Here is a 25,844-nt window from a genome sequence, read left to right as displayed (position 1 = left end):
ATACAAGATCCTTAGCAGTTCACGATGGGGTACATGTCAAGAAATTACCATCTAGTGGGAAATTCTCGTACCAGGGAACAATTACAAGATTAGGGACAGTCATTTTAAAACAGAGGTTCCTGCAGACGGTGGTGAATCTCTGGAATTCTCTTCCCCAGGAAGATGTGGAAGCTAGATCATTGGGGGCATTTAAAGTAACAGTGGATACATTTTTGAAACATCAGCAAAATGAGGATAATAGGGAATTGACATGGAAGAAAAGATGAAGCCTGAAGAGTAAAACTCGTCATCATATGGAATGCTGCAGCAAGCTTGCGTGTCTGAATCTTGATCTTCTTTTCAGATGTTATGTTACATTACCTCATTTATTCACAAAACATACTGATACATGCAGCAGGTATGAGAATCATTAATATCTTTATTTTTGCTTACTGACGGTAATTGTCTAAATGACTTCACTGCAGTTGATTATATCATATCTGTTCTATGTTTCTGTCTTTGTTTTCATTACATGACATCAAAACTCATCCCATTCAAGAGACAAACGCAGATTTGAACCTACACATTCAGTATTTCCCATTACCTGGTCAGTTACTTGAGAAATGACACATGTAACTAAACAGGTATGCTTTGTATCATCCATTGGTACTTCAAACGGTAAGAAAACGTCTCAATTCCTCACTATGTATTGTATGTCAAATTTCTTACTTAGCTTTGCATGTGGCCACACAGAAAAGAGAGAGTGCTAGGCCAGTGGGAAAATATTTAGTAAATTCAGTAAATTTAGTAAATTTAGCCAACAGACAAATAAGTGATAAAATTCATCTGGATTATTGATCACAAAGTAAAACATATTCTTTTCTTCCAGAGGAAGGGTAGTAATTGCCTCAATCATCAAAATTAGATCAGCTATCCGTTAAGAGAATTGCTTTCAGTACAGAGTGAGAACTCTCATTAGGATTTAAAATCATAAGTTTTACAGTATTGTAAAACACGAGTGTTCTTCCATATGTTTTCTCTGTATATGAAGATTTGCCCAGCAATGGAGAAATACATACCTTCACATAAGGCTATACACTTCAGGTTACGACTCTGCAAAAACTGGGGTTGCTGTCCTTTTTTCTGTGACTGGAAGAAATAAAATGGGTTGATTTTATCTACACGAGTCTAGGCTTTACATATAAAAGCATGGATGTTGTGCTGAATAGTTGAGAAACACTGCTTCAGAAACAATGAGAAGGACCAGGAACAGTGTACAAGAATGATTCCTGAGGTGAAAGCCTACCTTTACAAGGAATGGTCATGGAGAATGAGAATATTTTCCTTGAAGTGAATGCTGAAGGGAGATTTGATCATATGTAAAACAAGGAGGGATATGGAATGTACAAATAGTGACAGGCTGTTCCCTTTGGTGGGACAGTTATCGAGTAGAGATCACAGATAGGAAATAAAAGATGAATATTGAAAATATCATGAGGAAATGCATTGTTTCACAGCATATGGTTGCCTGTCAAGCAATTACTCCTGATTGGAATCACCCATGTTGAAATGTGATCGTCTTTTTCTGTGCACAATCTGCAAGTTATCTACAGTCTTTAGTTTCCAAATGCAAGACCTCACCAGCGATATTGCAGCCACTGACATAAAACTGAACAGATGTTCAAGGATAAGCAAAAAATTAATGATGTAATATTAGTGTCAATGCACAAGGAAGCTTAAATTCATTTTCTCTTCAACGTTGTATTATATCATTTATAAATATCTCTATTTTTTGGTGGATGTTATGACGCTCCTAGTGAATATTAAATGTGCATGAGCAATTTTACTGAAGTGGCATTTGGGATGCCTCATTAGAGATGTGTATCAGGACAAAGATGTGTGCTCCTGTGCCCTATTTCAAACTTGCACTCTGTTTGATTTCGAACTTGTGGGAAGGCAGCATGCAAAGCCCAAAATATTCCATGTAGCATAGAGTCATCAAAGAAAATAACTGAGAAGATGGACCGTGTGGTCTTATAACATAGGTGGTAGAGAGCTGGCAGTTCATTTTACTTCTAACTATTATATATATCTAGACTCAATAGAAAACAACATGGAGAAGTGTGTAATGAGTAGCCAACCTTCTGTGACCCTGGCAGACGTGAATTTCACACCTCACAACTATGCTTTTAGAATGGCAGTGGACAACTTGGGTTGAAGTTGAGATATGCTTGTATTGGGAGATCGGAAATGAATCAATACCCTATGGTAATCTAGTACACTGCTATGTAAATCTGGTGGCTCCCAGTACAACAAGCAGCATTGGCACAACTTCCTAGTCCAGTCTAAAGCAAGTGTTCTACACTGAAACATCTTAGGATATTTCACAGTATCAAAACCACCAAATACACAGTATGATAATATTAATAGTTTTTATCATTTGATTGCCATGTGTAGGAGCTCCTAGTATACACCAAAGGCCTCCTAATTCTAGATCTTCACAATGCCACAAGTGTCAAAGGTGGATCGACCCCGATACAATAACGCAAGGTACCACAAATTCAATAAAACCATAAAACAAGTGATACTTCATCAAACTTCACTTTTTATTCAAAGTATGCAATTAGATGCAATTATTGATAGATACAATTAGATGTAAAATCATTATTGGTTAGTTATAATTATTTCTGCCAAGGCCAGCGTGGACACAGTCTTAGTTCCTTATGTTGACACCTGCCCCTACTCTCGAATGTTCTACCAACCCCCCCCCCCACGATGTCCTTCCCCTATTTAGTTATGTTATACCTCAAAAATTCTTTGTGCAGCAAGATAATTCTTTATTTAGACCTATGTCTAATGCTATTAGGGAACAATGTCTGGTACATCACTTGTTGCTGGGTAAGGTTCCCTTTTTGGCTGTCCAGCAACCAACATAAGGTACCTATAAGGTAATTGATCATTAGCTAATCATTGTCTTTTAATCCCCTCTAATCTATACCCCTATTTACCTATCCCTTTACTCCATCACAAGGTTCTCTGGGTGCAGGTACGTGACCCTACAGAAATGACCCAGCGTGTGTCAGATTGGGTTAAGCAGATGCATTTTCCAGTGATTTGGAATGGAAACATTAAGCACAGTGTCAGGAGCAGGGTGACTAAAAACATACTGCTTTGGTGTTGGAATTCATTATTGGATCTTTATATATGCTGCAGCTACATGATGGATAATGCAAGATGGAAATTGTCTTGGCAGCATCCCAATACCTGTAAAGTGGCTGCTTTATTGTGTGAAGGCTGTTCATCCTTGGTTGTCACCTTCTGCTGCTTTTTATTCATCCCTAGAGGGTAAACACAATGGAGAATCATCATAAAGGAGAATTTCATTGTTCACATTGACTGTATCAAAAGGATCCTTTAGTCAACCATTCTATCACTATTTTAAAGAGAATGGAACATATAAAAATGTGATTTAAATACCCCAGAATCAAACAGTATTTTTTGTGACAACTTACAAAGTGAGTGGTTATTTCAAGACTGAAGTATCCCATTGTGATAAGTAGTTTCCTTTATTGCCTTGCTTATATTTTGGGTAAATAAAATAATAGGTTTTGTGAATGTCCAATTATTTCAGAAAATGCAAACATCAGAGGTATTTTCATATTTTTTATTTGATACAGTAGGAGGTCAGCTGTTCCATCGAGCCTGATTTGGCACTCAGAGCAATCCCATCTGTCCCAGTGCCTAACTTTCTTCCCCGTAATCTGTTCCCTCAAACATGCTTGTTACTTGTCCCCTGGTTCTCCATATACACTAGGGGCAAGGTCCAGTAGCCAATTAACTATTGCCACATCTTTGGGGTGGGAGTGTAAACCAGGGCACCCACCTGGCTATGGTGAGAATACAGTTAGAGCCCCAATTCAGTATTGAACGTGGGTTGCTGGGAATATACAGAGGCAGCACTAAACACTGCTCTGCTGTATTGCCCATGCCCTCCTCCACCAACACAATAAGTTGCTTACACTGATCTCTCCCAGCCAGAGACATGCATTAAAGCCTCCCTTAAGGAAAGCTTTGAGGTTTCTTCCGTTATTTCAATGGACTAGTTTACTTTCTAAAGTTCCTTTCAATGTTGAATTTGCCATCAGCAGCACCTCTAAAGTAACTCTTTAACTAGTTGTCTATTCTTTATATCTCCATTTAGAATTTAGAATTGGCTTAAACTTGTGAAAAGTTAATAGATATACTCAATAAATCAGTTCCCTAACAGACATCAAGTCTCACCAGTTGAGGAGGCCACATCTGGAGCACCGGATACAGTAGATGACCCCAAAAGATTTGCAGGTGAAGTGTCAAAACCAAGAGAAAATCTGCAGATGCTGGAAATCAATATACACAAAATACTGGAGGAATTCAGCAGGCCAGGCAGCGTCTACGGAAAAGAATAAACAGTCGATGTTTCAGGCCTGAGATATTGACAGTTTATTCTTCTCCATAAACGCTGCCCGGCCTGCTGAATTCCTCCAGCATTTTGTGTCTGTGTAGGTGAAGTGTGTTGCATCATCTGGAAGGATTGTTTGGGGCCCTAAATAGAGGTGACAGAGGAGGTGAATGGGCAGGTGTATCACTTCTTCTGGCAGGGAGAAGTATCAGGAAGGAGATTTGTGGGGAGAGATGAATGGACAAGGAATTCACAGAGGGAGCCATCCCTGTGGTTAGTGGAGATTGGGGAGGAGGTAAAGATGTGTTTAATGGTAGAATCCTGTTTAAGACGGTGGAGGTTGTGGAGAATGATGTGCTAGATGTAGAGGCTCATTGGGTGGTAGGTCAGGACAAGTGGAAGTCTATTCCTGTTAAAGTGGCGGGAAGATGGAGTGAGGGCAGATGTCCAAGTAATGGGCAGAATCAATGGTGGCTTGTGTGTTGTTCTGAATTTCTAGTATCTGCAGAGTCATAAGCATTGAAAAATGACTGCTCCAAATTGAATTCTTCACTTTTCTGCAATATTTTATACATCAACTTGTTTGCATTCAAGAAAGTTTAGACAGAAAGAATTCCAGTTCTTCCATAAAAAGAAATCAGCAGATGAGAAAATAAAGATACATATTTTTCTTTCCTTTGTTTAACACTATTAAAGATTTGGGTCTTAAGCTTAAGTTAAAATACACTTGCCTGAGTAACCAAAAGAAATACTTGACAATGGACTAAGATAAATGCCATTTCCATACACTGCTCCATGTAGCTGTGGAAAGTGGGATAAAAACAAACAAACAAATCCTTAGCATAAAAGGTAGCCCATTTGATCTATGTTGTATACTTCAACATTTTCCATCCACTTAACAGATATTATCAGCAAGACCATTTACTTAACAGAAGGAGCCACGTAACCTGAATAAAATAGGGTGATTTGTCATATAATTGGCATTTTCCTCCTTAGTGAAGATGATCTCAATTTCTTATGAATACAAGAACACAAAACAATTGGAGGAATAGTAAACCACTTGCCCCCCTAAAGCATGGCCTCCCATTCAATATGATGATGGGTGATCTTTCCTAGGTCACATATGGTCCTTTGTACCAGTTCAAAAAATTCTCAACCCCCTGATCATTTAAAAAATAACTAAATCCTCTTTAGTGTCATTGAGTTGTAATGCGCAGAAGTGAACTCTTTAGTCCAACTAGTCCATGACAATGTTGCTGCCTGCCTATGTTAATCCAAACTGCTTACATTGGGGCCGTAGCCCTCTACTTCTGTCCTATCAAGTATTATCTAAATTTTGTAACTGAGTCTGCCTCTACACTTCCCCTGGCAGCTCACTCCACATAACTAACCCTCTCTTCCAGAAAAAACTTTCTCCTTCAATCTCCTTTAAATTTCTCACCTTTCACCTTAAACCTACACCCTCTAAAGTTAGATTCTTCCTTAATAGGAAAGAGACATTGACTCCTCAATCTTTGACTCTCCGAATTCTTGAACAGGAGATACTACTTTTGTGACATGTACTGTATAGTAGAATTCCATAATTTGTTCTGTAATATGTAACAACTTGTCTTTCGTAGGATATTTTGTTTTCTTGTCATATGTTTATAGTCAATTAAGTGTGAACAAATAATTATTGCTATTACACATCTAATTTTTGGCAGAAGAATCTGGGCGAAGGTTTAAAATGACATTAAAACATTGGATAAAAATTAGGACTTGGTTTAATTTGTTTTACTTTATAAAGAACTATCAAATGTATTAGTCCTATATACATACTGTATACAGTATGCTATATGCGTCACTCGAGGTATGAAGCAGTAGCAGTGTGCATCTTTTGGGAAGTATGTTTCCTGTGGATTTTTGACTTCTTGCAATGATAATGATCAACTAATGAGTATGGTTGTTAGAGAACAATACTGAGTTGCAGAATAATTCCTAATAATTCTCAGTTGGATCTTACCTGTAATCGTGTGTTAGATGCAACAATTAAACCATTCCTTAAAATGGAGTGCCAGTTCTCTATATGTGAACCACTAGATATAAAACATAAAGAACTCCAGTAGTATTTGGGAAATTTATGTAACATAATCAATCATCATCACCTTCATATTTCATGCCTCCATATAATAATAGGACTTTATTGATCCCAAGTGAGAAATTATTTTGTTACAGCAGCAATGTCTAAAACACACTTAGCAATAATAAATAATAATAATAAATATGATAATATTAACAAATAATAAAGTACATAATAATTATATAGCCAACAATACTTGTGACAACTGAGGCGAATCAGCCTGTTTGAAAGGGTGCTTCACTTGGTAACTTTGGGTATAGATGAAGTTTCTGACAAACCTCCACCTCTGTAATAATGGGTGAATGGGGGAATTTCCCAGTCAATACATTAGTACTGTTCAAAAGTGCAAAGATGTAGTTTTCATTTAAGCTCTTTTCCTCTGGATGGTTTCAGAGCGAGGAATGGAAAGAATGCATAAAGGAAGTGGCAGAAAACAGAAACCAATGTGACTATCATGACTATGTGAATGACTATCATGAACCAGGATGAAACTGAAATGCATATACAAGGTACAATAATGATACACATGCAGGCATGAAGACTGGCACCAGCCTGAAAAAGTACAAGCATGTTCACACTCAAAATGGGTCACAGAGTAATTAAGAGTCACAGAAGCAAGAACACAGAAATAAAGAACTAGGATTAAAGAATGAAATTAATAAGTGCTCTATATACAGAGTTACAAGAGGAAGACATTTAGATAGAGAACCATTGGGGTGATTGGGATAGTAAACTTGCAAGGAAAAAGGGAAGGTTATAAAACTGCAAAGAAATCTTATCTGTTGGAAAAAGGGATATCAGGAATTTAGACATGCACTTCCTATTATTTTAAATACATTTGCACCTCTATTAGTTTATTACTGATCATGTTTACCAGTTTAAATGTGAATCTTCCTAAAACCTAGTTCTTCCAACACTTCTCCTTCTCCGTCCCTTGAAATATTTGGCATAATAAAGTCTCATTGTTATTAATTACTGTCAAACAGTAAAAATAAAAGGAACTTTCTTTTTCAAACTTTTATATTGGAGAAATATTTAGCAGCTATCATGATTTAAACAAACAACTAACTTTTACATATTTAAGCAGACACACTGATGAAGTATTTCTTTCCTCTTTACATCTGAAAAAAAAATGAGCAAATATGCAATTCACACTCTTAAGGATTTTGCAAATGGAAACTTACTGAAATGCAAAAGTGCTCCCATAAAGTTTCTTTGCTGCCCTGAAATTGGATTCTTTGGCCGGTGGACTGCTGAGGAGCAGGAACTGGTGAGGCGTATGCATGAATTTTAGTTGCTACATAAAAGAATGAAGTGACAAGTTTTACTCTGTATTCAACAAATCTGTTCACAACATGACATTACACTCAGAAGAATCAGAATCAGGTTTAATTCCAATGGCATGTATCGTGAAATTTGTTGTTTTGCACAGCAGTACATTCCAATATTTAATGATAAAAAACTGTAAAATACAATGATAATGTATATGTAATTAAATGTTATCTATATATATGTGTAATTAAATGTGTAGTACAGAAAGACAGCAAAAAAAGAAAAAATATATAGTGAGGTAGTGTATATCCGTTCATTATCTATGTTAACACATAAATTCCACTGTTGATTGTCTACTTTAATTTCCCAAAACCGAAACTTACACAAAATATGTCAATTTCTGATAACTGTAAGCTTAGAAAAGTACTGACAGGTTATCAAGGGATCACAGATAAGAGTTCCAAAACCATCCTGTAGCTTGTAACTCAACGGTGCAGCAAGGCAAGGAATTAATTCAGAATCTTAATGCTTCTGGTATACTGTAGATTTCTTTCCTGTGTTATGTTAGAGTTCCCTATGGCATTACACATTTATGCAGGGAATTATTTTAGGTGGTGAAAAATAGCAAGAAAAATGTGTGCAAATCGAATGCTGTTAATTAGTGGAGGCAAGGAAAACAGATGCAATTTGTATGACAATGGTGTGAGGGGAAAATGTACGTTCCAAAACTGTTTTTCTTTCAAAAATGAAGTGATTAAACTTCTTACCCTATTTGCAGGTAATTTTACAATATGGGATCTGTTACTGGAAATAATCCTAAACAAGAAAAACACAGCATCATTTCATTTCCTTGATCACAAGAACCAGCAATTATAACATATACAGTGGTGCTAGAAAGTTTGTGAGCCCTGTAGAATTTTCTCTGTTTTTGCATAAATATGACCTAAAATGTGATCAGATCTTCATTTAAGTCCTAGAACTACATTAAGAGAACCCAATTACATAAATAACACAAAAACATTATACTTGTTTATTTATTTATTGAGAAAATTATCCAATATTACATGTATTTGTTGGAAAAGGTACGTGTACCTCTTTTTTCAGTAGCTGGCATGACCCCTTGAACAGCAATAACTTCAGCCAAACATTTCCGGTAACTGTTGATCAGTCCTGCACATTGGCTTGGAGGAATTTTAGGCTATTACTTCTTTCAAAACTGCTTCAACTCTGTCCAGGCCTTGAGGCAGCAAAGCAACCCCAAACCATGATGCTCCCCCCATCCTGCTTCACAGTCAAGATGAGGTTTTGGTGTTTTCCTCCAAACATACCAGCGTGCATTTCTGCCAAAAAGTTTAACTTCTGTCTCATCTGTCCAGAAGCACTGCAGAATAACCAGGAGGTCTTTTGCAAAGACATGCCACAATTTTTTTTTTGGGGGGGAGCAGTGGTTTCCTCTGTGTGTCCTTCCATGAACACCAATCTTTTTCAGTGTCTTTCTTATGGTGGACACATGAACAGAGACTTTAGCGAGTTCTGGAGATTTCTGCAGGTCTTTTGCTGTTATCCTTGGGGTCTTTTTCACTTCCTTCAGCACTGCACGTTGTGCTCTTGGTGGGATCTTTGCAGGATGCCCACTGCTGGGGAGAGTAGCAAAAGTACTGAGTTTCCTTCATTTGTAGACAATTTCTCTTACTGTGGACTGATGAACACTCAGGTCTTTGTAGCCTTTTCCAGCTTCATGCACCTCTACAATTCTTCTTCTAAGGTCCTTGGAAAGTTGTTTAGATTGAGGCATTGTGCATATAAACAGATATTTCTTGATAAAAGCAGGCTCTGTCCGTAACCAGACTTTGTGTGACTTTTTTTTACAAGCAGGGCACCTCAAGAACCCAACCTCTAATCTCATCTCCATGATTGGAACACCTACTCAAAATAGCTTTTGTAGAAGGCATTACCCCAGAGGTCCATACACTTTTTCCAACAAATACATGTAATATTGGATCATTTTCTCAATAAACAAATGAACAAGTATAACTTTTTGTGTTATTGGGTCCTCTTGACCTAGTTATAGGACTTTTGTGAAGATTTGATCACATTTTAGGTCATATTTGTACAGAAATAGAGAAAATTCTACAGGGTTCACAAGCCTTCGAGCACCACTGTAGCTGGCAAATTAAATAAAAGCACATGGCTGAGTAATCATAATAATGTTGTCAACTATCTATAAATATAAAATAAGTTAATCATAATGGAGAAAAATACTGAACAAGGAATGCTCTGTAGAAGCAAATCAATGCATCTCCAGGCAGGGAGAGCAGTAATATTGTACACCATTAATATTGTACACTAGTAATTTTGTCTAGAGGTTAATGCATTACAACTGCTTAATGTGTTAAGAAAAAAATGGATAAACAAGTTTAAGGCATGAACTTGGAACTGTCTCCACCTCCACCATGGGAATGAAGAAGGTAATAGGTGGAAGAGGTAAAGGGCTACAGAAGAAGGAATGTGATAGGATAATAGAGAGGATTATGGGAGAAAGGGAAGGAAGAGGGACACCAGAAGGTGCAGCTGAGCAGGCGAGAAGAGAAGGATAATGAAGAGTAGAAAAAGAGAGAAGGGGAGAGGGAGGAAATTACCAGAAGTTGGAGAATGGTGGTGAGACTACATGACTCCCTAGTCTACTTGCTTCTGCCCACTGATCTACCCTGGCACTTAATCATGCAAGCAAAAATAATTGCTACACCTACCCCTCTACCACCTCTCTCACCACCTTTAAGAGCCCAAACGATCCTTCCAGGTGAGGCCAACTTCACCTGCGAGTCTGCCTGGGTCATTTTACTGTATCCAGAGCTCCTGGTTTGGCTTCCTCTGCATCGGACAGATTGGGGGAATGCTTAGTCGATCACCTTCACTCCCTAAGCCACAAATTGCAGGATTTCTGGGTTGCCGCCCATTTTAATTCCTCTTTACGTTCCCTTTCCAACATGTCTTTCCATGGTTCGCTTTTACAACCACGATGAGACCCCTCTCAGGCTGGAGGAGCAACACCTCATATTCTACCTGGGTAGCCTCCAAACAGATGGCATGGACACTAATCTCTCTAATTTCTGGTAATGTGTCCTGCCCCTTTCTTTTTTTCCATTCCTCAATTTGGCTCCCCTCTTGTGCCTTTTTTTTTATCATCTCCTTCTGGTGCCACTCCTCCTCTGGTCTACTGTCCTCTCCTATCACATTCCTTTAACTCTTCCACCTGTTACCTTTCAGCTTCTCACTTCATCCACGCACCTTCCCACCTCTCCTGGTTTCACCTATCACCTGCCAGGCTTGTACTCCTCCCCCTCCCCTTACCGTCTTTTTCTGGCTTCCTCCCCCTTTCTTTCCTGTCCTGCTGAAGGGTCTTGGCTCAAAACGTTGACACTTTAATCCTCTCCAAAGATGCTACCCTTACTTATTTCCTCCATCATTTACTGTGTGTTGCCACACTTAAGAGAATTGGCACAATTGCATTGTTTTGCACTTGTTGCTGTATTCATTGTTGTTCTGATTATTACTATTTATATTGTTTACCTTGTTCAGCTTCAAAGGAGCAAGGATTTTCATTGGACCTTGGTGTATATGACATTAAACTAACCCAAATCTTTTAGACAGGTATATGAGTAGGCAGGGAAAAGAGCTAAACATGCCTTGTTCAGGCAAATGGGATTATTTTGAGTTGGTATTATGGCCAGTACAGGCATCATGGTCTGAAGAGCCTTTTGCTGTGCTGTACTATTCTACATTTTACGAACAAATCTAGTTCCTGCTCTAAAATTCCACTGTTCAATATTGGTGTAAAAATACCATTGTAACAGGGGATGTGCCAGTGGATCCTGCTTGTCCATCTGCTTCTTGATTTCCAAATACGGTGCCTATCAAGACAAACAAATTAAATAGATTTTTCCCATGGTTCATCATGCACTTTATTTATGACCATAACCTCGCAATAAGGAAAATACAATTAGGAAATTCTTAAAGTACACAAAAAGCTCTATGGAACATGAAGAGTTAATCTAATATTTCTGACTTCTGATGGAAATTCTTTTCTCTAAAACATTTATCCATCTCTGTCCCAAAACCGGCAAACTTAATGTACTTAGAGAATGTTTTCTAATTTTAGTTAAACTTTTATGCTTTTTTTGAGTATTAATTATACCAGCCTTCAGCTTATTTTTGTACAATATTAGGCCATGTTAATAGATCAGAATAGGAGAGTTACAATGGTTCAATTTACTGAGTAAGTCTCAGGCATGGAAGCCAACATATTAATTCATATCTGACCATCATTTATTCTGTAAAATGTCACATCTACAATTCCAGCAGATTCTGGTTAATTGGGCCATTGGTTAATCAGGCAGCCACTTACCTGGGACAATTCTAAAAGAACAAAAACTATTTGAGAAAATAGCTGGAATTCCCTTCATTTATTTGGGACATGGTGCCACATAAATGGGACAGGAGACCATTGCTGAACAGTTTCTAAGTAGCGCCAGTCACTTGCACTTTTCCTGCTATTAGATACTACACCATCCCTACAGTAAACAGTTTTTAAAAAGAGTCAGTTGCATGTGTTTGTGTTGAAAATGCACTGACAGGTAGTTGGTGAGAAGTAAGCAGAAAAACAAAACTGTTTTGCTCACTGTGGTTTCAAGCATTCAGGCTTGGAGATGCTAGAAACAGCCAGGAGCGAAAATGGAATGTTTCATAACTTTAATGAATTAGGACGTATAAAGAATTTGAAGATATCAATAATCATCTTGAGTGTTTCAATGAAAATGAAGATTTGGAGGATGCCATCGTTGAAAGCATAGTATGAAGGTTTTAGATTATTTGCACTAGGTGCCTGTGCTGATTTTGTTCAATCAAAAAGAAAAAATACAGTAGCATAGCACTGGATGAATTCCTCTGTTGAAGACTATTAAGAACCAATACACTGTTTTATAGTACTGTAGTAGCATTGGTAGTATGCTAATTTGTTTATTTAAATACATAAGTAGCTATTCAGTTAAATGGCAGTTTGTCTTTTTTATACCGATTTAACAATTTCCAAGAAACTTCAGCAGCCGCTTAATTAGGCAAAGATATACTAGTCCTGAGATGTCTAAATACACTGTGTTTTATTATATTTAATTTAATCATGAATTTAACAGATCTTATAAAAGTGTTAAGATATTTCATATCATTAATGTCCATGAACCAATTCTCACTTCCAGAAATATCTGGCTGATACGTTGGAATCTAATGAACACAGACCAAAGAAGTGATGGATGCTTATTACCATACAAAAACATTAAGATACAAAGTCTCTGTGAATGGGACATGGATTATTTGCAACACAGCACATTTAAAATATTTCTATGTTGACACTTTAAACTGGTGGACTAAATGTTCCAGGCTGCCAGCACATCACATGGCTTTCCTTTCTGATTGGATCACATATGGATTTATGTATGGATACAGAGAGAACGGCATGCTCATGATTAACAATACAGAACAGGTTGATTACTTTCAGGAAGTGCTACTCTTTCATATGCTCAAACATGGTTACTGAGCAGAAACAAATAATATAAGTAGAGTTTAACGAATATATGTATTCTGAAATGACTAATACAGATACAGAAATGGATAATGGGAATATGTACACTTGGAAATAATTCAGTGGATTGGAAATAAAATTCAGTTATGATGGATGAAGTCACCACACATAAAACCAATAATTTAATTTTGAATTTGCTAAACACAAAAATTAAATGACTTGGGTTGTGTTATTATGCTAAGGACACAATTTCTATGCTAGATGTTTGAAAGTCTGGACAGTAACTCCTGATTAAAGTACTCACTCCAATACCGATGAACAGAATGTAGCAAAACCAGATTTTTCAAACAAAAACAGAAGTCAAGCACCTGGAAGTGAAGGTGGTATGTTAATATTTTAGGGTAGTTTTCATCCAAATTGGCATGTATTAAAAATTAACTGCACATGATTGGGGAAAAGGAGTGCAAAAAATAAAGAGATTAAATTAATTAAGTAGAAAATGGTTGCTGGCAAATACATAAAAATCTTAATTTATGTAAGATTCAATGTGGGAAATCACACTGTGAAGGGATATGTGAAAAGCTAAAGTGAGTTGTTAGATTTATTTCTCACACTGTTTTAAAATATTACTGAGTTTTGTTCATTCTGAAACTGATCCATGTAGTATGACTTTAGGAGGAACAGAAGAAACTAAAGCATTAAGGCAATCCAATTGGTGAACCTCAATAAAACAAGTTGTTAGATAATATGCCAAAACGTAAACACCTGTAGCCAGTGGGTCTATGGAGAAATGCCAGGGATGTACTCCTCGCTTGCCCATGATTTTCACATCTGCCTATTGTAATGCATTACCATTGGACGTACTGAGTTCAAGAATGGTGCACAAACAGCCTGAGCTGAGGGACTAGATGTATTTCACTCCAGCCCCTCAGCTTTCAATAGGGATGAATGAGATAAGAAAAGAACCAAGTTCCTATCAATTTAATGGGATTATCAAGCTGAATTAAAAAGCTAAATTGCTGACTTATTTTTCTTTGGTTTAGTTAATCTTTAGGAGTTAAAGTGATCATTAATGCTTATTTTGAAATAATTTAATAATTTTTTTCTAAATTGGAAACACAGAAAACCTACAGCACAATACAGGCCCTTCGGCCCACAAAACCGTGCTGAACATGTCCTTGCCTTAGAAATTACCTAGGGTTACCCATAGCCCTCTATTTTTCAAAGCTGCATGTACCCATCCAGGAGTCTCTAAAAAGACCCTATTGTTTCCACCTGCAGCCAATTCCACACATTCACCACTCTCTGCATTAAAAAACAAACTTACCCCTGACATCTCCTCTGTACCTACTTCCAAGCACCTTAAAGCTATGCCCTCTTGTGCTAGCCATTTCAACCCTGGGAAAAAGCCTCTGACTATCCACACAATCAACGCCTCTCATTAACTTGTACAGCTCTATTAGGTCACCTCTCATCCTCTGTCGCTCCAAGGAGAAAAGGCCAAGTTTACTCAACCTATTCTCATAAGGCATGCTGCCCTATCTAGGCAACATCCTTGTAAATCTCCTCTGCACCCTTTCTATGGTTTCCACGTCCTTACTGTAGTGAGGTGACCAGAATTGAGCACAGTACTCCAAAGCAGGGTTTGACCAGGGTCCTATATAGCTGCAACATTACTTCTCGGCTCTTAAACTCAATCCCACGATTGATGAAGGCCAATGCACTGTATGCCTTCTTAACCACAGAGTCAACCTGCGTAGCAACTTTGAGTGTCCAATGGAATCGGATCCCAAGATCTCTCTGATCCTCCACACTGCCAAGAGCCTTGCCATTAATGCTATATTCTCCCATCAAGATGAATTGACCTACCAAAATGAACCACCTCACACTTATCTGGGTTGAACTCTATCTGCCAGCTCTCAGCCCAATTTTACATCCTATCAATGTCCCACTGTAACCTCTGACAACCCTCCACACTATCCACAACACACTCAACCTTTGTGTCATCAGCAAATTTACTAAACCATCCCTCCACTTCCTCATCCAGGTCATTTATAAAAATCACAAAGACTAGGGGTCCCAGAACAGATCCCTGAGACACACCACTGGTCACCGGCCTCTATGCAGAATATGACCCGTCTACAGCCACTCTTCGCCTTCTGTGGAAATCCATATACACTTCATCTACTGCTCTACCTTCATCAATGTGTTTAGTCATATACTCAAAAAAAGTCAATCAGGCTCGTAAGGCATGACCTGCCTTTGACAAAGCCATACTGACTATTCCTGATCATATTATGACTCCGTCTCTAAATGTTCATAAATCCTGCCTCTCAGGATCTTCTCCATCAACTTACCAATCACTTATGTAAGACTCACTGGTCTATAATTTCCTGGGCTATCCCTACTCCCTTTCTTGAATAAGGGAACAACATCTGCAACCCTCCAACCCTCCAGAACCTCTCCCATCCTCATTGATGATGCAAAGATCATCGCCAGAGGCTCAGCAATTTCCTCCCTCACCTCCCACAGCAGCCTGGGTTACATCCCGTCTGGTCCCTTAACTTATCCAACTTGATGCTTTCCAAAAGCTCCAGCACATCCTTCTCTTTAATATCCACATGCTCAAGCCTATAGATTATTTCACTTTATTTGATCTGTTTCTAAATGTAGACACATAGAAAACCTACAGCACAATACACAATCTCTGATTTCACAGCTGTTAGCTGTCAAAAGGCCATTAGGATGTTCTGGATATAGGATCTAAGCATGCATCAGCTGAGGTCTAGTTGCTCCTCGGAAGGAGGGTGTGGCATCCAAACACTGAGCTCAAATGGAATTGTAGAGCTATAAATGGCGAGTTCAGCTAAGTGTGGTGGGGGTGACTGAAAGCTCATATGACAAGTGAGATCATACAAAGCCACCCATAATCCAGCAAATGTTGATAAATGCATTTTTTTTCTTAGAAGGATTAACTTGAGCAGAAGGTGGTTGCTCCATACTTTCTCATTCACTTAAAACTTATTTTAATAAAAACAGGATTATAGTTACCTGTGATTGCAGTGTAAAGCTTGCTACTAAATGTTGGTCCTTACCTGGGTCATTTCCCTGATGGATGTTATGCTGTCCAGTGCTTTAACTAACCGCTCATAATCCTTTTTCTTGTTGAAACATGGAGACAAAAAATCACTTTAGAATTTTATAATAATTGCTGCATAATAATAAACAATTGTAGTAAGTGCTACTTCTGCTTCCAATGCAAAAACATCAGAGTTATATCACTGAATAAAGCTATTGAACTTATTCAGGTCATTACTGGTCATCCAACTGATCATGAATTCCAATCATATTCCAATCCTGGTCTCATCATTACATTTTTTTCAGTCTTACCTTGGATGTTGTTATAGTTTCTCTATCAAACATTAATGCCAAGTGAATTCCATAAACTCAGTACACAATGAAAAGACATTTCACCTGGACATTTCATTAAATAGTTACATTCAAGCTTGTATTTATGGCTAAAAACACAAAATGCTGGCAGAACTCAGCAGGCCAGACAGAATCTATGGGAGGAGGTAGTGACGACGTTTCGGGCCAAAACCCTTCTTCAGGAGTGAAGTAACATGGGATGGTCAAGGGGGGGATAAGAAGTGGGGGGGAGGGATGAAGTAGAGAGCTGGGAAGTGATAGGCTGAAGGGAAATAGGCTAGGGGGAAGGTGGAGAATTATGGGAAATAAAAGAGAAAGAAAGATAGGGCTGGGGGGCAGATTATAGTGAGGGGGGTAAAGAGAGAGAAAGAGAACCAGACTAAAATTATAGATAGGGATGGGGTAAGGGGGTGGGGGGGTAGGGGTATCAACAGAGGTCTGTGAGTTGAATGTTCATGCCGGCAGGTAGGAGGCTACCTAGGCAGGAGATAAGGTGTTGCTCCATCAACCTGCGTGTGGCCTCATCTTGACGGTAGAGGAGGCCATGGACAGACATATCGGAGTGGGAGTGGTCTGTGGAATTGAAGTGTGTGGCCACAGGGAGATCCCACCACTGCTGGAGGACTGAGTGCCGGTGTTCGGCGAAACGGTCTCCCAGTCTGCTATTTATGTCTTCCTGTTTGAAAGTATTACAAACTGCTAACCTCTCCCATCTAAAGATAAATTGACAACTACTGCTTCAAAATATATTCTTTTAGAAATTGTTTTCTATTTATGTTTCATCATGCTAGAGCCTGGCAAATTAGGTTAGGCCTCACTAAGAAAGCCAAAGCAAAGATCAACTGCATGGTTAAAGAAAGCCTGATTCGGTGCACAAGGCCCATGCCTAACAGAAGACTACTATTAGTTTGTTCAAGAATCACTAGATTTTGGAATACTTCCAGAGGATTTGATAATTGCAAGTGTCATTCCACTCTTTCAAGAGGGGAGGAGGACAGAAAAAAGGAATTTATAGGCCAGTTAGCCTGAAGGTAGTGTAGTGGCATCCACACTGGACTTCAAGGCAGGTGGTCCTGGGTTCCTTGAACTCTTCCCATCCATGCTGGGTTGAGCGTCAAGCTAGCAACTCCGCCTCATAAAAAACAGACAACTGCAAAAGAAATTACATTGGCTCGTTGCGCCACAAGGTGCGGAGAGGGACTAGCTAACTAACTAGCCTGACTTCAGCGGTTGTGAAGATGTTAGAGTCCATTATTAAGGATGAGGTTTTGGGATACTTGGAGGTACATAATAATGTAGGCCAAAGTCAGAATGGTTTCCTTAAGGGGAAATCTTGCCTGATAAATCTGTTGCAATTCTCCAAATATAACAGTGGAATTTGTTTACTTAGATTTTTGTAAGGCCTTTGACAAGATGCCACACATGAGGCTGCTTAACAGGATAAGAGCCTACGGTATTACAGGAAAGATGTGAAGATGAATAGAAGATTGGCAGACTGGCAGGAAGCAAAAAGTGGGAATACATCTTTTCTGGTTGAATCCTGGTAATTTGTGGTGTTCCACAGTCATCAGTATTGGGACTACTTCTTTTCAAGTTATATGTAAATGATTTGGATGGCTTTGTGGTCAAGTTAAGTAAGTAGGTGAAGATAATGTTGAGGAAGCAGAGAGTCTACAGAAGGACAGAGTAGAGAATGAGCAAAAAAGTGGCAGATGAAATATAGTGTAGAGAAGTGTATGGTCATCAACTTTGGTAGAAGGAAGAAGGCACAGATTATTTTCTAAACGGGCAGAAAATTCAAAAATCAGAGATGCACAGGGACTCAGGAGTGCTCTAAACGTTAACTTGCAGGTTGAGTAGGTAATATGGAAGGCAAATGCAATGTTAGCATTCATCTCTAGAGGACTAGAATATAAATGCAAGAATGTAACACTGAGGCTTTATAAGGCATGGTCAGACTTTGGAGTATTGTAGCATTTGTAGTTCTCTTATCTATGGAAAGGCATTCTGGTATTGGAGAAGATCCAGAGGAGGTTCACAAGAAAATGATTCCAGGAATTAAATAATTATCATATGAGGAATGTTTTATGGCTTGAGGCTTGCTCTCTCTGTAGTTTAGAAGAATGAGGGGGGCAGCTCATTGAAACCTACCAAATATTGAAGGCAACACACAAGATGCTGGAGGAACTCAGCAGGCCAGGTGGCATCTATGGAAAAGAGTAAACAGTTGATGTTCCAGCGTCTGCAGATTTTCTCATGAATATTGAAAGACCTAGATAGAATGGATGTGGAGAGGATGCTTCCTATAGTGGGGAAGTCTAGGACCAGAGAGGACAGTCCCAGAACAGAGGGACATCCATTTAGAACAGGGATTAGGAGGATTTTTTTTTTTGCAAGAAGGTATGAAACTATGGAATTCATTGCTACTGTCAACTGTGGAGGTCAAATCATTGAGTATATTTAAAGCAGAGGTTGATAGGTTCTTGATTAAATCAGGGCATCAAAGGTTAAGGAGAGAAGGCAGGAGACTGAGGTCGAGAGGGATAAAAAATCAGCCATGATGGAATAGTGGGGCAGACTCAATGGGCCAAATGGCCTAAATCTGCTCCGATGTCTTATGAACTATATTGCAATGTTACTTGATCTCTACTGGAAGGACAAAACCTTCATCCCAAGAATAAATCTAGTGTAGCTATGCTGCACCACCTCCAAGGCAAGTATTTCCTTCTTCATGTAAGTTTATAATGAAGATTTTTTTTTGAGTCAGATGTAAATGTCAACTTTCTCTTCTTACTCCCAACTCCAGTTCAGGCTCACAATACTGAGTCAAAACCAAAGGCAATCATCCATCTTCACTCTAATCAAAGATAGGTTATCCTTGATCTTTCATTTCCTTTGAAGTGCAAATAGAATGAAAAAGAGGTTGTCTAATTCTAGAAAGAAACACTAGCTGACAGCATCAACTATAAGAAGCACTATGGTACTTGATTCAGAGTTCACAGCCATTGTCAGGAAGGAAACATAATGTTGATCTAAGACAGTATCTGCTCAACTAATCCAAATGTCAGCATAATTTTCTCTCAATTCTCAGTTATAATTCACTGCTAATCAACGTCTTATGATGCAATTCATTTTATATAACTATGTGCATATTGTGGGCCTTACCTTAGCTACTAAAACATTGAATCATCGAATTGATCAAATTATACCTTGTTATCAACAAGGACTATAACAGACAGTATAAATTAAGGAATTGCCTGATAAATATCAAGTATCATTAATGGCAAAAAGGCCAGGCAACGAGCATTTCCAACAAAAAAGGGTCTAACCATCAACACTGGCATTATTGTCACCAAGTCCCTTATCATCCATATCCTAGATGATTCAATTATTGACCAGAAACTGTCTTCATCCAGCCACTTAAATACATTACTGCGAATGTACAGTAAGAGCACAAGAAGTGATCACTAAGGACATTCCACCAAATAGAAGGCACAGATCTGAAACAATGGTGGAATAATCTCCACTTGACTGGAGGAGTGCAGTTTGAACAACGTTGAAAAAGCTCAGTGGTGGATGAGGTAGTCCTTTTTGCATACTCCAGCCCTGCGATTTCTACCAGCAAAATGAACAAGAGTAGCAATTGTACAGGAATACCACCAGCTCCAGATCCCTCCACTCTGCATGCCATTCTATCATGGAAATGCAACTCTGTGGCAGTGCCTAAATCCTGGAATTCTGAAACATCTACTTCTAATGCAGAAATAACAGCACCACAGGAGGACTTTTATCAGAAGGACTGCAGAAATTCAAGAAGGCAACTCAATGCCTTCTCCTTAAGGGCAACTACGGTTGAGCATTGTTGGTGACTTCAGATTAAAAAAAACTGGATTGGGGCTAAATCGTATACAATCTTGTGGAAAGTATTTTTTGGCCACAGCTCTTCAAATTATGCTTTCAAACCTTGGGCAATTTTAGAGTTGGAATATCATGCTGCACTTGTACAAAACAATGGTTAGAACACACTTAGAAAATTGTTCTGGTAATTACCCTACAGAAAGAATATGGTAGTAATAGAGAGAATGCAGAACAGATTCCTCAAACTGCTGCATGGAAGTGAGATTAAATCAACGGGTTTCTTTACTCACAAAAATAGCAAACTATGATTGGTGATTATGATGGATGTTATGTTGCCTCCCAGGTGCCATCTTGGATTACATCCACAGCATTTTGGAGGGGGAGGGAGAGCAGCCAGATATCTTGGTACAAATTAGTACCAATGGCATAGAAAGGAAAAGCAAAGAGGTCCTGAAGAGAGAATTTAGAGATCTAGGCAGAAAGCTGAGAAACAGGACCTCCAGGATAATAATTTCTGGATAGCTAGCTGTTCCATGTGCCAGTGAGGGTAGAAACTGGTTGATTTGGCAGATCAATGTGTGGCTGATCCAGGTTCTTGGATCATTGGGATCTCTTCTGGGGGAGGTATGACTGGTACAAAAGGGATGGTTGCACCTGAACCCAAGAGGGACCAATATTCTCATGGGCAGGTTTGTTAGAGCTGTTGGGGAGAGTTTAAACTAATTTGGCAGGGGGATGGGAAGGGGAGTGAAGGGACTCAGGATAGGACAGATGGTAAAAACGCCAAGATAGCATGCAGTCAGACTGTCAGGAAGGGCAGGCAGATGTTAGGACAAATTTGCAGCCAGCAGGTTGAGTATCAGAGCATTTAGAGATGCAGAATCAAAAAGGGGAGCAAATACAGTACTCAAGTGTTATATCTTAATGCACGGAGTATAAGAGATAAGGTGGATGATCTTGTTGTACTTTTACAGATTGTCGGGTATGATGTTGGCCATCACTGAATCATGACTGAAGGATGGTTGAAGTTGGGAGCTGGAAGTCCAACGTTACACATTGTATCGGAGGGATACGACAGGGGGTGGCATAGCTCTGCTGGTCAAGAATGGCATCAAATAATTAGAAAGATGTGACATAGGACTGGAAGATGTTGAATCCTTGTGGGTTGAGTTAAAAAACTGCAAGGGTAAAAGGACACTGATGGCAGTTATATACAGGTCTCCAAACAATAGCTGGAATGTGGACTATAGATTACAAGAAAAGTAGGAAAGGTGTGTCAAAAGGACAATGTTATAATAGTCATGGAGTTTTTAACATCTCCACGATTATTAGGAAAATCAGGTTGGTAATGGATGGATCTCAAGAAAGTGAATTTATTGAATGCCTGTGAGATGGCTTTTTAAAGCAGATTGTCATTGACGCATGAGGGGATCAGTTATATTGGATTGGCTGTAATGTAACGAACTGCAGGTGATTAGGGAACTTAAGGTAAAGGAACTCTTAGGAGACAGTAATCATGATATGATTGTATTCAAATTGAATTTTGATAGGGAGAAAGTAAAGTCTGACATAGCAGTGTTTCAATGGAGGAAAAGAATTACAGTAGTATGAAAGAGAAGTTGGACAAAGTGAATTGGAAGGAGATGCTGGCAGGGATGACAGCACAGCAGTAATGGCTTGGGTTTCTGGGAAAAATGACGAAGGTGCAGGATAGATATATTCCAAAAACAAAGAAATATTCAAATGGCAAAATAGTACAACTGTGGCTGACAGGGAAGTTAAAGCTAATGTAAAAGCAAAAGAGAGGGCATACAACAAAGCAAAATTTTGCTGGAATAGAGGATTGGGAAGCTTTTAAAAACCTACAGAAAGCAGCTAAAATAATCACTAGGAGGGAAAAGATGAAACATGAAAGCAAGCTAGCAAACAATATCAAGGTGGATAGAAAAAGCTTTATCAGGTATATAAAAATGAAAGAGAGATGAGAGTTGATGTAGGGCTGCCAAAAAATGAGGCTGGATAAATAATAACAGGGAACATGGAGATGGCAGACGAACTACATGAGTATTTTGCATTAGTCTTCACTGTGAAAGACACTAGCAGTTTGCCATGTTTTGAAGGATGTGAGGGAAGAAAAGAGAATGCAGTTACTATTACAAGGGAGAAGGTGCTCAATAAGCCAAAAATTCTAAAGGTACACAGGAACTGCACCCTAGGTTTCTGAAGGAGGTAGCGGTAGAGATTGTGGAGGTATTAATAATGATCTTTCAAGAATTATTCGATTCTGGCATGGTTCCAGAGTACTGGAAAATTGCAAATGTCACTCCATTTTTTAAGAAAGGAGGGAGGTAGCAGAAAGGAAATTATAGACCAGTTAGCTTGACCTCAGCGGTTGGGAAGATCTTGGAGTCAATGGTTAAGGATGAGGTTATGGAGTACCTGGTGACACAGGACAAGATAGGACAAAGTCAGCCTGGATTCCTTAAGGAAAAATCTTGCCTGATGAACCTGCTGGAATTCTTTGAGAAGACTACAAGCAGGATTGATAAAGGGGATGTAGTGGATGTTGTCTATTTGGATTTTCAGAAGGCATTTGACAAAGTGTCATACATGTGGCTGCTTACCAAGTTAAGAGCCCATGGTATTACAGGAAAATTACTAGCTTGGTTAGAGCATTGCCTGATTGGTAGGAGGTTGTGAGAGGGAATAAGAGGATCCTTTTCTGGTTGGCTGCCAGTGACTGGTGTTGTTCCACATGGGTTGGTGTTGGGGCCGCTACTTTTTATGTTGTATATCAATGATTCAGATGATGAAATCAATGGTTTTGTTGCCAAGTTTGCAGATGATACAAAGATTGGTAAAGGGGCAGGTAGTGTTGAGGAAACAGGTTGGATACAGAAGGACTTAAACAGATTAGGAGAATGGGCAAGAAAGTGGCAAATGAAATACAGTGTTAGAAAATGCATGGTCATGTACTTTGTTAGAAGAAATAAATGTGCAGACTATTTTCTTAAAGGGGAGAAATCCAAAAATCTGAGATGCAAAGGGACTTGGGAGTCCTCATGCAGAACACCCTAAAGGTTAACTTGCAGTTTGAGTTGGTGCTGAGGAAGACAAATGCAATGTTAGCATTCATTTCAAGAGGACTAAATATATGAGCAAGGATGTGATGCTGAGGCTTTACAAACCATTGATGAGGCCTCACCTTGGGAACTGTGAAGTTTTGGGCTCCTCATCTAAGAAAAGATGTGCTCGCATTGGAGAAGTTCACAAGGATGGCTCTGGGCCTGTACTCGCTGGAATTTAGAAGGATCAAGAGGATCTTATTGAAACCTATCAAATGTTGAAAGGCCTGGCCAAAGTAAATGTGGAAAGGATTTTCCCATGGTGGGGGAGATTAGCATAAGAGGGCACAGCCTCAGGATAGACAGGCATCCATTTAAAACAGAGATGCAAAGAAATTTCTTTAGCCAGAGGGTGGTGAATTTGTAGAATTTTTTTGACCACAAGCAGCCGTGGAGACCAGGTCGTTGGGTATATGTAAAGCGGAGATTGATAGGTTTTTGATTGGACACAGGATCAAAGGTTATGGTGAGAAGGCCAGGGAGTGGGGCTGAGGATCATCGATGATGGAATGGTGCACTATACTCAATGGCCCAAATGGCCTAATTCCGCTCCTATGTCATATGGTCTTATGGTCTTTAAGGATGTTTATAAAATTTTTCCCAGGGCATAGATAGGCTAGATAGTCACAATTATTATCCCAAGGTAGGGAGATCTGAAAATAGAGGACACTGGTTTAGATGAGAGGGAAGTTTAAAAGAGATCAGATGGGTAAGTTTTTTTTCAAATCAAGTGTGGTATCTGGAAAGAGTTGAGAGAAGATGTGGTGAAGGCAGATACAACTGCAACATCGTATCTGATAAGGAGTTCAATATTGTATATTGAGCATCTTGAATAGAAATATTCTAATGCAGGCAAATTAGTTTGAGGCAGACTGGCATCATGATCACTGTAGAAGAAATGAGCTCTGACCACTGACCAATCTGGGCATCAGAAGTTTGAGAGAAGGGGGTTTCACTCAGGTCCACTGATCGAGTTGAAAAATGCAGTGGTGGATTGTGGCAGTGTAATTGAGCTATAACCAGCCACCAATCCGTGTTTGGGATTGAATAGTAAGAGCAGGAAGGCTTGGACAAGTGCTGCAACCATTGTCTGATTGGACAGAGTCAGAGTGGCGACCTTGAGGCTTTAGCTCTCCGAGCCTCCAGAGAAGAGAGGCTTACGCCAGACAAAGCTAAAAAAATGCTTTAGGTAATTTTTTTTCCCTTCCCTTCTTTATATCTACTCAGCCAAGACAGTCGAGATGTCAGGCAGTTGGATGCTTCTCTTGCGGGATGTGGGAAGGCAGGAAGACCTCTAGTGTCCCCGATGTCTACAACTGTGAGAAGTGCATCCAGCTTCACTTTCTGCTATCTGTGTTAAAGCGTTGGAGCTGGAACTGGATGAAGACCGGCTCATTTGGGAGGCTGAAGGGGTAACAAATAGGACATACAGAGAGATAGTTACACCCAAGATGCAGGACACAGGAAACTGGGTGACAGTCAGGAGGGCGAAAGGGGTTAAGGAGCCAGTGCAGAGTACCCCAGTGGCCATCTACCTCAACAACAGCTATACCACTTTGGATACTGTTGTGGGGGGGCAGAGGGAAATGACCTAACAGAGGAAAGACATAGTGGTTGGGTCACTGACACTGAGTCTGCCACTATGGTTCAGAAGGGGCATGGAGGGGTGGGAAGAAGAGGCACACTGTGGTGACAGGGGATTCTTTAGTTAGGGGAATAGATAGGAGGTTCAGTGGATGAGAATGAGATTTCCAGATGCCTCCCAGTTGTCAGGTCCAAGATATCTCAGATCGAGTCCTCAGCATTCTTAAGTGAGAGGGTGAACAGCTAGAAGTTGTGGTCCATGTAGGTACCAATGATATGGTAGGACAAGTGACGAGGTTTTGCATAGGGAGTTTAGGGCATAAGGTACTAAGTTAAAGGGGAGGACCTCCAGTGGATTGCTACCCGTGCCGTGTGCTTTGGGAATATTGGCCTCAATGTATTGAGTACAGGAAATGAAGTGCTGAAGTTCTAAAAGACACTGGTGAGGCCTAATTTGGAGAATTG

General features: G+C 39.3%; 1 protein-coding gene across 1 annotated transcript in view; it reads right to left on the bottom strand.

Moving 5' to 3' along the window:
• Window positions 1–25,844, bottom strand: part of parp8 (poly (ADP-ribose) polymerase family, member 8) — a 374,464-nt gene that overhangs the window by 20,900 nt on the left and 327,720 nt on the right. Inside the window, exons 17-24 of the mRNA XM_073064384.1 lie at window positions 16,479–16,544; window positions 11,652–11,719; window positions 8,576–8,624; window positions 7,721–7,833; window positions 6,420–6,492; window positions 5,149–5,218; window positions 3,244–3,317; window positions 1,059–1,128 (exon numbers count right to left, since the gene is read on the bottom strand). Of these exons, the coding sequence (XP_072920485.1) occupies window positions 1,059–1,128; window positions 3,244–3,317; window positions 5,149–5,218; window positions 6,420–6,492; window positions 7,721–7,833; window positions 8,576–8,624; window positions 11,652–11,719; window positions 16,479–16,544 (583 nt within the window). The remainder of the gene's footprint in view (window positions 1–1,058; window positions 1,129–3,243; window positions 3,318–5,148; window positions 5,219–6,419; window positions 6,493–7,720; window positions 7,834–8,575; window positions 8,625–11,651; window positions 11,720–16,478; window positions 16,545–25,844) is intronic.

The sequence above is a fragment of the Hemitrygon akajei genome, chromosome 13 (assembly GCF_048418815.1).
Source record: "Hemitrygon akajei chromosome 13, sHemAka1.3, whole genome shotgun sequence".
Classification (NCBI taxonomy): domain Eukaryota; kingdom Metazoa; phylum Chordata; class Chondrichthyes; order Myliobatiformes; family Dasyatidae; genus Hemitrygon; species Hemitrygon akajei.
This window is presented reverse-complemented; position numbering and strand designations above follow the sequence as displayed.